Source organism: Carassius carassius, chromosome 33, assembly GCF_963082965.1.
Source record: "Carassius carassius chromosome 33, fCarCar2.1, whole genome shotgun sequence".
Lineage (NCBI taxonomy): Eukaryota > Metazoa > Chordata > Actinopteri > Cypriniformes > Cyprinidae > Carassius > Carassius carassius.
Window position 1 is genome coordinate 6055116 of NC_081787.1, and position 14986 is coordinate 6070101.

At 37.9% G+C, this 14986-nt stretch overlaps 2 protein-coding genes across 2 annotated transcripts; one reads left to right on the forward strand and one right to left on the reverse strand.

Moving 5' to 3' along the window:
- Nucleotides 1-132: 132 nt before the first annotated feature.
- On the reverse strand, nt 133-9969 carry LOC132113580 (uncharacterized). The gene is made up of 8 exons (XM_059521414.1): nt 9847-9969; nt 4126-6062; nt 3975-4017; nt 2660-2815; nt 2398-2487; nt 808-870; nt 634-705; nt 133-518 (listed from the first exon to the last, which is right to left on the reverse strand). The coding sequence occupies exons 2-8, from the start codon at nt 6040-6042 to the stop codon at nt 451-453; spliced, it is 2409 nt and encodes an 802-aa protein (XP_059377397.1). The 5' UTR covers nt 6043-6062; nt 9847-9969; the 3' UTR covers nt 133-450.
- Nucleotides 8270-12511, forward strand: LOC132113581 (forkhead box protein O4-like). Its single transcript, XM_059521415.1, has 2 exons — nt 8270-10259; nt 10935-12511. Exons 1-2 carry the CDS (start codon nt 9828-9830, stop codon nt 12366-12368), a joined length of 1866 nt encoding a protein of 621 aa, XP_059377398.1. The 5' UTR covers nt 8270-9827; the 3' UTR covers nt 12369-12511.
- The last annotated feature ends 2475 nt before the right edge of the window (nt 12512-14986 follow it).

Consider the following 14986-nt stretch of genomic DNA (forward strand, 5'->3'; position numbering starts at 1 on the left):
GTGTTTTAGAGTGGAAAATGTAAAACAAGAATCTTCTCAAACCATAAAGAATACTGTAAATTATATTGTAATTTATTAGGGAACCGTGAGACACTTAAGCAGATAATGTACAAACATTAGTATCAAAATAAATTAGATTGAGTTACATTTTATTAACAAACTGTCACTTAAAAAAAAAACATAAAACTGCATTGAACTGCATATACATTTTACAACTGTTCTAAAAATCTGAACTTTACATGTCACTTTTCTTCGTTTCTCTAATTGTGGGAGAGAGAAAAGAGAATCAGGCAGAGTTAATACAGCATAATGCAATTATATTCATATTTAACTGTGCAATCAACTCAAACATATGAAGATTTAACATGACATATGAACAATCAAAATTAAATAAATAATAATAATAAAAAAACATTTCAGAAATAAAATGTGTAGACATTCAATACCAACTTAAATTCTCTTCAGTCCCTCTATGCACACCTCAAGTTTTTCGTGCAATGGTCCCCAGTTTTTACACTCTGTAAAAGATAAAAGTGCGCAAAATATAACAAAACCAAAATAATATTTAATAATGCAATGAACAAAAAGGGGGAAATTATTAGAGAAAAATACAAAACATGAAAACTTGGATACCTGAACGCAAACCCATCAGTTCTTGAATGACCCTCTCAAGTTTTTCTTGGTGTTGCAAGCAATTTACACAAACTGGGTGGGGGTTTAAAAGATTGACAGTTTTCAAAATATTAGACATGGAATTAGAAAATGTATTGCATGGTCTCCAAGATGGTGACAGTCTTCTAAATTCACCTGTTTCATGTGATCCTTCAGCTGGATGCACAGCATCACTCTCTACTGTAGACAGAGCGGGTGCTATAGATACAAACACAAGACATACATCAAAATAAAAAATCCATAATATTTCAAATGCATTTGCTACAAAAGGTTTAGTCTAGTCTAGATTTAAGATTTTTGTTGAACAATATGGAATTAAAAAAAAAAAAAAACATTGTTTATATTATGTACGGTTTATCTTTACCAGTCATGACAAAAACCATTTACTCCAATCTACTAAAAACATTGCCAACTAAATCCTGTAGTACAAGAGAAAACTTTCATCTTATATTAGCACAGTTGAACAGTTTCATCATAAGATCCATGAAAAGTGTCCATTGTGATCCTAATGGTGAGAACAACAGAAATTACTTGAAACCAATATTAATTTGTAATTTTGCAACATTTTATAATTTCTTAACTGTAATCATGTTTGATCAGTTGAATACAACCATTTTAATGCAACCCAACTGGTAGTGTATATTTAATAAGAGGATTATTTATGCTTTATACTTTTGTTGTTGTTGTATTTTTCCATCTATAATAAATATGGTGCATTCTTATGGTGGCATGGATGACAATGCACCAGCCTATAATTGAGTTTGAACAGCCCTATAAAATCTCCATTTCAAAATGAATGAAAAGACTCGATGAGGAGACATGCACACACATCTCCCGTAGAAGCATTAATTAAAAAGGCTTTGGCAACAAGCTCCCAAATGCACCAGTCCTTTTTAGAAGGCTATTACTGGACACTTGACAAAGACATCAATAAGTCTGGATTACAGCTAGTCAATCAGGAAGCTATCGGGCAAATAAGAAATGTTAAAGTAACCATTAGCCTTCATCAAAACACAATAACTCCTATTAATAGTTAATGCTGTATTATCTTGCAACCCACCACCACATACGGGAATACACCAGAGGAAAGTATTGTATTTTTACTTCTGTTTGGCTTTTAGTTTGGTTTTAAGGTGTTGCAGACCATTTGAAAGTATTAGAAGTATTTCTGTTATCAAGTAATACCAAAGACTTTGGAATACCCAAGATGTGTCACTCATATAGTTTTGAATGGGAAAAATGCAAAGCTCAATATGGCAGCACAATCGCAGGAAACCTTGCCTTCTGAATGAAAGAGCCAATCACTAATCGGTAAAGTCAGTGCGTCACTGCAGCTGCCGTTAGAAGTCCTTGTTGCTATAGAAAAAGTCAGCGCGCTCAAACGTGTGCTTAAGGCTGTGCATGTGGACTGGCTGATCTGGCCTGAAAAATGTCTTTTTTAATAATGCTATTTGAGCAAACATAACATTTATGACATAGTTGTTGTCAGATTTCTTTGGTGATTTCAAATATGAAATTTAATCGTAACCTTTGTGAACAGTTTTGGAGAATTTGATGTTCACCCATTCAAAGAGACATGAGTTGCACTTACATCCCCGAGAGGTGTTTCAAAGATGGCCACCAAGTGACATGACTTGTCTTAAAAGGACTTTGGTAATACTCACTAATACACCCAACAATGCTGTAATTGATAACGGTAAACTAAAAAAGGACAAATGATCGCACCAATTCTTTTTCTCTTTGCCGAAGGCAAACCATCATTGTTCAAATGCTTTTGGCCCACACTGGGAAGCAGTGAATTCCTCGTCCTCATACCTTTCATAGATAAAATTAAAGGAATTAATGACAAAACATTATGTAAGATCAGAGCCCTTCATTTACATAATCATTTTGTATTTATTTACTAGGTATAAATGTTGCATTAAATATGAAATCAGCAAATGTGATATTAAACAAATTTGAAGATGCACATCCCTTTGAAAAGTACCTGGTAATCCTGACGGTTTACTACTAGGCTGAGTGTGAATGGTTTCTACAGAGGATCGTGTAGTCTGAGGTGTCTTGAGAGCCAGTCTTTTACGGGTTGGAGGCTGTAGTCCTGATGGCTTCATTTGCGGTATAGCACAGCTTGAAGTTTTCGCACCTGCAACCAAATTAAAGCTTACAGAATACATAATTTTATATATGTACAGTACAGACAAAAAGTTTGGACACACCTTCTCATTCAAAGGGTTTTCTTTATTTTCATGACTATGAAAATTGTAGAGTCACACTGAAGGCATCAAGGGCTATTTGACCAAGAAGGAGAGTGATGGGGTGCTGCGCCAGATGACCTGGCCTCCACAGTCCTGACCTGAACCCAATCGAGATGGTTTAGGGGTGCGCTGGACCGCAGACAGAAGGCAAAAGGGCCAACAAGTGCTAAGCATCTCTCTGGGAACTCCTTCAAGACTGTTGGAAGACCATTTCAGGTGACTACCTCTTGAAGCTCATCAAGAGAATGCCAAGAGTGTGCAAAGCAGTAATCAAAGCAAAAGGTGGCTACTTTGAAGAACCTAGAATATGACATATTTTCAGTTTTCTCACACTTTTTTGTTATGTATATAATTCCAAATGTGTTAATTCATAGTTTTGATGCCTTCAGTGTGAATCTACAATTTTCATAGTCATGAAAATAAAGAAAACTCTTTGAATGAGAAGGTGTGTCCAAACTTTTGGTCTGTACTGTATGTGTGTGTATGTACATCATTATTAATAAAAAAACAACAACAACAACAACAAAAAGTGATGTACATTACGGTTCAACACTTTTGGTTTGTTACGTCTTTTATGCTCAAGGCTAAACAAGCAAACAAAAACAAAAAAACAGTAAAAACCTTAACCACATCAACTCTGGGGACCCACCGGTGGGTCCAATATTGCATATGCCTAATTCTCAAAAAATCAAAATAACAGCTGAAGTGGTTAATATTAGTCTTTTCATATTTAATATTCTTTAACATTTAATCTTTTTGGGAAAGCAATTTTAAGCAGCCATTACTTCAGTGTCACATCATCCTTCAGAAATCATTATAATATGCTGATTTGGTGCTCAAGAATTAATGTTTAAAACAGTTTTTTTGGGTGGAAACTTAATATCAGAAATTATTTTAATAAACTAAAACTTTTGATGCATTAAGGCATTTTTAATGAATAAAAGTGTTTTCAATTTGGACAAAAAAAAAATTTGACCTCAAACTTTTAAACTATATTAGAATTATGTACATAAATGTGTTTAAAAAAAAAGTATATAAGCCACTCACCAGCAGTGATGTTATATCCAGTGGCAGAAGAAACCATATAGGTCTGTTTTAAATAAATAATAACAAAAATTATAAATTTTAACCATACACAAAACCAATGTTTGTAACCAGCTGACTGATTTATAGCAACATAAAGCATTGAGTGTCCTACCTTAACAGTGCTAGCTGATGCTGCGTTCTTGACAGGTGCGATGTTCTTCCCCTTGCTCATCTGTACAGTCTTCCTGTTCCCAAGAAGGGTGTTGGATGATTTGTCAGGCTGATGCGGGGCCGGCGGCCCTTGGATTGTCTTCGGTTTGATTGCTACCAAGGAGTTCACTGACAACTGCTGCCTTGGAAGAAGACTGGATTTGGGATAACTCAGCTTAGAGGAGAGCTGGGGAAGCCGTCTTTTGATAGGAGGCTTTGTTGGAGGTTCCTTCTCATTTGCTTGTTCTGATGAAGTGCAGGTCGCCGAGACTTTCTGACTTTGACTAGAGCTCTCAGTCACCTGCACAGCATCAGCTCCATCATGATTACTTGCACAAACAAGCTCATCATTCAACTGGGCCTCGATGCTGTTGATCACAGACAGCCTCTTTCTCATAGGTGTGGGCTTCACGTGTCTCAGTATCTCAAATCTGGATTCTTTGCTAAAAACAATAGGTGTGGATGTGACCAGGAAGCTCGTCTTCATATCCAGTGTATCATCCAAACAAAAAATACTGTTTCTGCTGATATTTCCCATATCAGAAGAGGGAATGGACTCAGCATCTGACAACCCAGGTCTTGGTGTTTTTTTGTGAGGCTCCTCTGCTTTAAGCTCAGGAGCATCATCAGGAGCATCTACAGAGCAAACAAAAGCTGAGGTGCTTATCCCAACTTCTGTTTCTCTGCTCTTAGAGGCTTGTTTAGTGATACCTACAGAGTTATTTAATGCATCATTAACATGGTCAGCTAATTCTGTGCTTGAGGGCTTCATTTCAACAGTAATGTCTTTCAAAACTGGAACTTCTGGGGGAGTAAGATCAGCGTTTGCATTATGTTTAGTCATCTCCGCTGGTTTTATAATAGCTGAGCTTGATAGTTCAACCTCACCAGAGGGCTGAAGAGGAGCACTGGCTGTTTGCTCCACAATATCAACAGTTACATTGACTTTTACATCAGTTTCCACTGTGTCTTTTATTTTATCAACCTCAGTAGAGTTAAAACTACAATCTAGTTTTTCTCGCGACTGAATATCTATAGTTTCTTCAAGCTTAGTAGTGTTTAATGGTTCATTGTTATCAACAGATGAATTGGTTCTAGAGTGTGCGCTGTCTAGATTAGGAATGTCCACCGTTGCATTAACCCCAGTTTCAGGTCCCTCCTTAGGGTCATGTGACTGTACCAGGTCAACAGTGGTGTTTCCTGACTCAGTCTTTATATTAGGAACGTTAATATCAACTGTTGAATTAAGACTAGGGTTGGACCCCTCCTTTGGCTCTTGAGACTCAAAAGTGCTGTTCTTCTCTCTTATATTGTGCAGATCAACAGTTGCATTAATAACAGCGTCAGACCGTTCTTTGGAGTCTTCGGTCACATCAAAAGTGCTGTTCTTCAACTCAACACTCATGAATTCAGATTTCTCTAAAGATGAAGTGGATACTGTGGCATCATTGCAGTCCCCATTTGATTTGCCCGCTGTTGCACTGGTAATGTCTTTCTCATTCTGTGGTGATCTAGTAGATGTGCTTACATTTGCCAACTGACAGTGCGCTCCAAAAGAGCAATTAAGACCGGAGTCATTGCTAGCCTCTGTTCTCTGTGCCAAAACGCCTTCATCCTGATTTTTTGTTTGATTTTCTAATGACGTGCAAGCAGGGGAATTCAACAAGTTTCCTGCTTCATTTGAAAGAAACGATGGGCCGACGGTGTCATCCAGAAATCCAGACACTTGGGGAAAAGGTTCATCTGCAATTGAATAGAAACTAGAACACAGATCTGGCAATTTGATAGAATGGTAAGAGGACACAGGTTGTTGAAGTGATGATCCACCCAATACGCTGCCACCGGCCTGGGCAAGCTTCCGCCTTAGAAAGCTCTCCATTTCAATAGCAGGGAGGATCTCTGAAAGGAATAAAATGTCCTTGAATTATAATTATTAGGTGGTTTCCTGAAACCTACTTACTGACAATCACACATCTCACAAAGGATGACACGCGTTACAAAAGGAAGCATCCGGTTGAATTCCTTGAATGCGGTTCTAAATTTAAAAACTGAACCACAACATTTAGCATAGAAGAATCCAGAAGTGTTATATAAACATGTCTAACAAAAGTTCTGGTTATATGACATTACATAACACAAAATACTAAAATAACCTCACTTTGTAACTGACAACTGCAATTAATGTTTTGCTATGGTAACACAAAAACCCACGGTAAATAAGCATTAAGCGATTACCGAAAAGGAATTAACAAATTTTCATAGAAATTCTAATTCTAGATAAATAAAAATATCATAATCTCTAGGAAGCATCTTCTTACCAGATATCTAAACAGTATTGTTTGATTTTTTTCCGAGTAGATTTGAAAACAGGGACATTCTAGTCATTGAACGTGACGCTCAGTCCCTTGACCAATCAGAGCAACGATCTGTGAGGGGTCAGAAAAATGACAGCGCCCCCCAGTGCTGGCAGTCAATTTTAACCTGTTGTTTATTGTTTTTTTTTCTTCTTTTAACCAGTATCACTGTATATTCTCCAAATATCGCTTTTGTTTGAAAATAAGAGTCTTACTTTATTGATAATCGCTGTCAAAAATAACGGTGAAATCGCGATAGAGGCAACGTCAATTTATTATGAATGGTTGGTTCCAGGCTGTTTCAACATAACAGAACATCTTTACTCTTTTCTTGTTACAATATCTTTATTAAATTAATATCTTTTTAAATATCTTTTGTATTGACTTAATGAGAATTTTTTTCCATTAATGTCAAGAAAACGTGACAAATCCGCATACACTCAACATAAACAGTAAAAAAGAAAAAAAAAAAAAAAAAGAAAAAAAAAAAAAAAACAAATATATATATATATATATATATATATATATATATATATATATATATATATATATATATAAAATGTCGGACATCACAAATTAGAGGTCATATCAAGCAATAGGAATTGTATTTTATTTATTTTGGAAACATTCATACATTGAAAATAAGAAATTACTATTTGGAAATGAATAAAACTTTGTAGTAATTTTCTCCACTTTGACTGTTAAATGTTTATGTGACATCATAAGGCATGTTAGAGAAGAAATGTCAACGTCGACTTAGTGACGCCCGCTCTCTACTTCCACCACAAATTTATGATTCGCTATTTTTTAACTATTTCACGTTTCTGTCATTCTTCAGTTATTATTTTGTGTACTGATTGTTATGCATGAATTATGAAAGCGCACACACTATATAATATTAATATATTATATATATATATTATTTTCGGGAATTTATCACGGGTAAAACTACGTCTTTAAATATTATTATAATGCGCATCTAGTCAAAATAAACAAACGTAGTAAATTAAAATGATATCTAAATAAATACAACTACTTAATCAGACAACAATTACTTAATCACTTTACTAGTATTGACTTTTACTAGTAGTTGCTGTCTATGGTTGCATCATGCTCTGGAAAAGGGGTAAAGCCTGGGAAGGTCCTGTGGGAATTGTAGTTCTGGTGGCTGATCCATTTCGAGACACTGACTATGCATTTACAACATGAGCTGAACTAGAAAGAACAATGAATTTACGATTGAGATTTTATTTTTTAAAAGAATAAATGAAGATAAGGTTACACAATAACTGTACATTATTTAATTTAATTTGAAAACTACCTACGAAATCAAACCACGCAGCCATTTCAGATGATGGTAAGACTTCATTCTAACATAACATAAAATAGCTTTCATCCACTTGATCTTCTGAATAAAAAAAAAGAAAGAAAAAAAATTACAATTTTATCGAGAAAGCATGTGGACCGCATGAGGTCAGGGATCTCGCACACAGCATTCCACTGGAGATCCTTCAGGAAATAAGGATCTTCGCCCTCTTCATAACAAACTAGAGATCTTGAAATGACAAAAAACTAGGACTCTCTCTCTCTCTCTCTCTCTCACACACACACACACACACACACCTTTAGAAACTATTACATAACATTTGATGTGCTCAGTCTTTTTTCGGGATCCCCGGTTCCCTCCGGTCGTGTTTACGGTGCACGAGCCATCACATGCTGTCTATGATCACATGACTAACTGCAATTCCCATCAATCATCTCGGCGCATGCGCACGCCGCGTTGTCTAGCAGTGGTAAACAGACGTCAGAAGGGAGTCTTCGCCTCGAGTCAAAACAAAAACAAGAAAGATCTACGAAGAATAGCTGTTTGTCTATCTCCATTAACAACTGAAGGGAAGCGATTTCGCATTAATTTCAAGAGACGACCAAGTTATTGAAGAGAAGCGGGTTTCTTCGACTTTTACCGGAGGGATATTAACTCGTAAAAACTGGAGTTGGCTAACTAGGTGGATCTCTCAGTTGTAAAACTACGCTTGCGAGTTGTGTCCCAGAGGCAGAGTGGCCGGCGATTGAATTCGAGTTGTCTTTTCGAGGAACACATCGACCGTAGTGGGATTCGGGAAGGCGTCAACGGGACCGACACGTGCCCGCGGGAGCACTGTGAGTAGCCGCGTCTCGAGAAACATGGCAGACGGTGACACGCGCCAGCACACCGCGCGGGGGACCGGGCAAACTTGAACGGCAATAACACGGATTTTTGTTGTATGGTAAAACCCCGTGAAACTACCCGTTATGATCGAGCACTCCTGTAAGACATTATCTTGGTCTTTTTTTAAAATGTAATATTTTGATCGTTTTTGATTAAGTTTCATGTACGGCTTCTTTTGGCGATTTAACAATCTAGATGTTTTTAATTTGCCGATTAATAAAAAAATGTTGACTTTGACAGGCAGCTGTAACGAGTAATTCCCATTCACTTGAATTCGTTTACAAGGACAGTATTCTTACAAAGTATAGAAATACACTCAAGTTTACAGGAAAAAATAGCGTACGATTTGACGCTCTCATATTAAATTGGTTTATCGCTTGTTGTAGAGTTTGTAAATTGGTTTACTTGTATTTTTCTTGGTCTAAAATCTAATTGCGAAAGCCAATCAACCATTTGCTGCTATAATGGGAACCAGTGGGAGGTGGTTATTTTAGCAATTACAGCGCATCTTATGATTGGTTTTTCAATTTCACCTACATAACTGCCTCAACGACAATGTTATTATTATTATTTTCTGTTAAAGGGTGTTTAATTATATACGAAAAGTTCACAATCATCGCTTCACTCCAGCGCGTCCTCTTTTCCAGTGGTTTAACTCAGTAACTCTTGACAATCCAGCTGTTTTGATGTGAATTTCCTTTGTTCCTTCTCCATTAAACAAAGAGACCCCTTCTATCCTCGTTTGCTCTGTTTAAATCAGAAGGTTTATGTTAGTTACTATTAAGGAGATTATTTAACCCCATTTAATCTCCAATCTGAGGATTAACTGACGCTATATTGGTGTGTTCAGATTATTACGAATCTGCTCCGTTACGCTTTTTGTCCGGATAATTTATACTTTAGCGTTTTTAATATTATGCAATAAAAAACAAAAACAAATCGTTCCTAAACACGATTTTTAAACTATTATTTTTTTTATAAATAGTCGTAATCTTAATCACCCTCTCTGTTGTTTTTTTTTTTAAATCGTATTTTCGCATCAAAACTATTTCACTGAAATCCAGCCTTCATCTGAAATTATCTGGATTGTATCGCACAATGGAGGAAGATAACGTACCCCCGATTGACCCAGATTTTGAGCCGCAGAGCAGACCGAGGTCATGTACATGGCCGCTGCCTAGACCAGATATCTCAGCTGTCAAAGCTGGGGGGGGCGACGGCTCAGAGTCTGCTGCAGGAACTCCACCCACCGAGGAAGATAAACACGAGCTTCAGCCAATCATATCCGAGCCTGAGAAAGTCGCGGTCTCGGAGGGCGGGATTATCGCCGGAGTGGGCGGGGCCACGCCTCGAAAAGGCTCTTCCAGGCGTAATGCCTGGGGTAATCAGTCCTACGCGGATCTGATCAGCCAGGCGATTGAAAACTCGCCAGAAAAACGACTTACTTTGGCGCAGATCTACGATTGGATGGTCAAAACGGTGCCGTATTTTAAGGACAAAGGAGATAGTAATAGTTCTGCTGGGTGGAAGGTATGTATATAAAAAAGTAAATACTAAGAATTAGAATTAATAATAATAATCAGGGTTTGAAATGAACTTCTTCACTCAGTTGCCAATTAGTCAAGTATCCAATTAGTAATTTAAAAATGTTAAATTACTGACAATTCAGAACTACCCAAACAAAAATATATATAGAATTGGCCTATTAAAGTTAAGTTACTGGCCATTCAGAACTTCTAATAGCCAAAACAAAATGATCAGAAATAAAACGCATTATTAAAATCAGAACTTGGGCTTATATTGTTAATCGTATTGAAATATTTTTTACACAGTGAGGCCTCTCCTCCTCTGACATTCTTGCAGGAGAAAAAGTGAGCCCAATAATAATAATAATAATTCATGCCCTAAAATATAAATTCAGTCCATGAATAGCGACACATGAAGGTCTTGGATATGCAGCATTTACTAAATTACAATGGCTAGAGAGTTAAATTGTTAATGTTGACACACAAAGTTCGATGGAAAAAAAAAAGAAAAACTGGATAGTGACTTCACAGTATTGCTTGTAATTTTTGATTGGCAGGTGTTAATTTCAAACCCTGACAGTAATATTTTAAATCCTTTAAACCTTCTTATGCAGTAACATTTATCTCTATTTTAGATTTTTAACATTTATCTCTCTTGATTTTTTTTTTTTTCATTTAGAACTCCATTCGTCACAATTTATCACTCCACAACAAGTTCCTGCGAGTGCACAATGAGTCGACTGGAAAGAGCTCTTGGTGGATGCTCAACCCTGAGGGGGGCAAGACTGGCAAAGCCCCTCGCCGCCGTGCCGCCTCAATGGACAACGGCAGCAAATTGCTTAAAAGTCGTTTGCGAGCAAAGCAAACTAAAAAGCAGGCAGGAGCGGCAGGGATCGGAGGTTCTGGAGGTGCCCTGCAGGGTGAGGGTGCTTCTGGTGCTGACAGTGCAGACAGTCCCGGGCCTCCAGGTCAATTCGGAAAGTGGGGAGTGAACAGCAACAGCCCTTCCTCTCGCGGCAGCCTGGACGACCCGGACATGTGGACGAGTTTTAGGCCACGTACAAGCTCCAATGCCAGCACGCTGAGCGGGAGGCTTTCTCCCATTGCCACGGGGCAGGAGGAAGACGATGACTTACCTGAGGACGGCCTTCTTGGTGGCTATTCCACAGGAAATCTTCCCCCAACACTAATGGAAGAACTGGATTTGATTGATGGGCTAACTTTAATGACTGGTTCGCAAGGTGGTGCGAGCCCAAGCACAGCTCCTCCTGCCCCACCTCAGCCTTTGCCCTCGGCGTCCACCCTGCTGCCTCGAGGGTCCAGCTTTCCTTCATTTCGGCAGCTGCAGCAATCGCAGGCTACGCAGGGATCCACTCCACCGGGCCCGCAGAGCTCGGTTCAACCCAGTGCCAGATCCAGCACAAGCCCATCAAGCTTCGGAAACTCACTTTTCAGCCCCCTGACTGGTCCTGGTCACAGTGGTTTCAGCACTCACGTGCCCTCCAGCCTCGAAGCGCTCCTGACCTCCGATTCGCCCCCACCTAGCGATGTTATGATGACTCAGATGGATCCTCTCATGCCAAGCCAAGGAGGTGGTGGGCTTTTGGGGCTCGGGGAATCTATGTCCAGCAGCCAAGCTAAGGCAGGTCAGATGTTGCTGAGAAAAGGCATTGACACAAGTACGGTGGGGCAGATGAGCCTCCGGCCTCAACCCCAACTCCAGCACTCACAGATGGGCTTTGGAGTGATGCACCTTCCCATGAGCCAGGAACCGCCTCAGCTCACAACTGTAAAGTCCCAGCATCAGGTGCCAGGCGCTGGGCTTCTGCAGCACGGAACTGTCCTGTCACCTGGAGGGAATGGAGGCCTGCAAGGTCTAGGCCAGTTTGCAACACCACCCTTCGTCATGCCCTCCCAGGACCGTCTGCCTACAGACTTGGATATCGATATGTTCACTGAAAACCTGGACTGTGATGTGGAATACATTATCAACAATGATTTTATGGATGGAGACCTGGATGACTTCAACTTTGACCCCATCATACAGGGTGGACAGGGCTATACTGGGCCAGCAACCACACAGAGCTCCTCCCACAACTGGGTGCCCAGTTAACTCCATTATTAATAAAACATGAGAACAGGTATATGAATTTGGGTTTGTTTTAAAAAGGCATAGTTCACCCAAAATAAAAAAAGAAATTTACTCACCCTCATAATGTTCCAAACCCATCTTATGTTCTTCATGAGAAATCAAAAGATGACGATGGTCTGTCATCAATGAACATCAGTGGGATCCAATGTTGACTTACATTTTAAGGGCAAAAATGGTTGAGACATTCTTTAAATGTGCTTTTGTTCTGCAGAAGAAAGTATGTCATACAGGTTTGAAACATGAGGATGAGTAAATTATGATTTTATTTTTTTTATGAACTTTCTTTTGTTTCAACTATGGGTTTGCATTATTCTTAATTAAATTAAAGCTGTTCCTTTGTGTCCCGATGTGTTACTCTTTTTTCTTTATTTAATTTTATTATTATTTTTTTTTTTTACAGGATTGTCCCCCATTATTAATACAACTTTTGAAAACAGATGTGGCATATTGCCTGAACATATTCTCAGATTTTCACCTCTGCATTTGCCATTGTACCTCAAATACATAAACTGCTTTGGCTAAAGACGACATGTGCTTGGCCAAGAAGTCTCAAGTCAGAATTTTCAATTAAATGACAAAATCAAACCTCATACATGTCAAGTGCCAATGTCAACTGAAGAGTGTGCTGTTGGACACAGAAAACATGGTCTTGAAACATTTTTTTTCTCTTCTTTTGTCTTATATGTGCAACATTTTAGTTTTTTTTTTGAAAGTTGCAATTTTTTTGGCCAATCTTGGACTAAAGCACACCTAAGAAACAGCTAATCTTGTTTATTACATTAATGCATATGATGCATAGTGTAAGATGGAGATGGTACTCCTCCTTGAGCTTCTTCCCCCTTGTAATGGAACTCATTCGGCCAGGAGGATCAAATTCTGCAGCTTTTCTTGATGTGAAGTTTTGTTTGCTGAACAGCAGTGGAGAAGTCCGAGCAGCCGAGTGACTTCCACAGCTGACCTGAAATCACTGTTGCTCTCAGCCCCCTTCTGAGCATGAAAACAACATGGCAACACAGGAATGTAAAGTTGAGAACAACACTGAGCGCCGAAGGTTTCACTGACCACAGCTGAACTGTTTAAGGTTTGCCCCCTCTCTCATCGGAACGAAGCATCAACGTTTCAAGGTGGTTTGGTGACACTGTGGTGTTCAATGTGCAATTAGTTTGGCTTTTATGATCTCTTCCCTCACGAAGGCGTTTTCTTATGATGTGCTGAAGAGGCTGATAACTGAATGATGTTTTAACTGTCTTCTCTTAAGTGTTTGTTAGTGATAACAGTATGAAGAAATGTGATTTTCCACAGGGCATTTTAATGCATTTTTAATCCTGCCAACAAGTTAAATGGTATAGTGTTATTGTTGGAAACTTGGAGCCCTTTTGCAGAATGCAATATCTGAAGATTTTTTTGGTGTGTGTGTGTACATTTGTGTGCATTGAAATATGTTTAATGCTCCCGATAAACTTGATTCCAACACACTGACAATAGAATTCAAGGTTACGCTGAATTTCATTTAAGCACAGAAGAAAGTTTGTTTTCTGAGATATACGTGAGTTTGAAGCGAATCTTGAAGATACATGGCTACAATAATGAGATGTTATGGTTTCTCTGGCTTGTTTGACTGTGTCCACACTTGCACAAATGAAACGAACTATTTTCTCATTGTTCAGTTTTTCATAAACAGCACTACTCATATTTTATAAAGAAATTGTTATTAAAGAACAAAAACAGTTGGATATATCGATTATAATTCTAATTTAGATTGGGGAGTTATTAACAGACTAATAAGAAAACATGCTGTTAATGAGCTTTTTTAAAAATCTGAGCAGAAGCTATTTCAGATTATTTTTAATGGTCATTTTCTATGTAATCTTTATTTTTGTAAAAGATGAAATGCATATAGATTTTAAACAGTAACCAAAGGAACACTAAGAACTGCATCTTGGGGGTATGCATTGCAGTGTGGATAAGCTTTACAAAACCTTTTTGAAAAATCAGTGTAAACTAAATCCTAATTTGATTGGTTGCATGAGTACATGTAAGAGAATACAGTTCTTCTAAAGTTTAAATTTGCTATAATTGTTTGCGCTAAATAGAAAAAATTCTAAATGCTTTTCTAATAGTCTCGGCAATTATTTCATCTCAAAGCGCAAGACTGGTCCAACTGAAAATGATTAATGCAATGTTTCACTCTCAGGGTAATGATAATAGTAATTAAAACAACTTCTAGAAGGAAGTAATGAGATAATCATGTTATGACTTCAATGCTCACAGCCTTTTCTAAATTTTGAAAATCATTTATGCAAGCCAACATCAGATATTTTAACATTGCAGAAATATATCTAATGTTGTTGCAGTTTATTATGAGAGATTTATCTAATGTATGCATTTGTAGCGTTCCTACAAAACTTTGTAAACTGCCAATGAACACTATAGCATGACGCTCCAGAGAAAACAATAGTTTTAAAATCCTCTTCTTTTCAACTTGTACCTTTTCTGTAATAGAAGGGTTGACTTTTATTCAATTATTCGTTCAGATGTTTTTTACACAGTTTAAAAGCAGTATTCAGAACTTTGAGTAC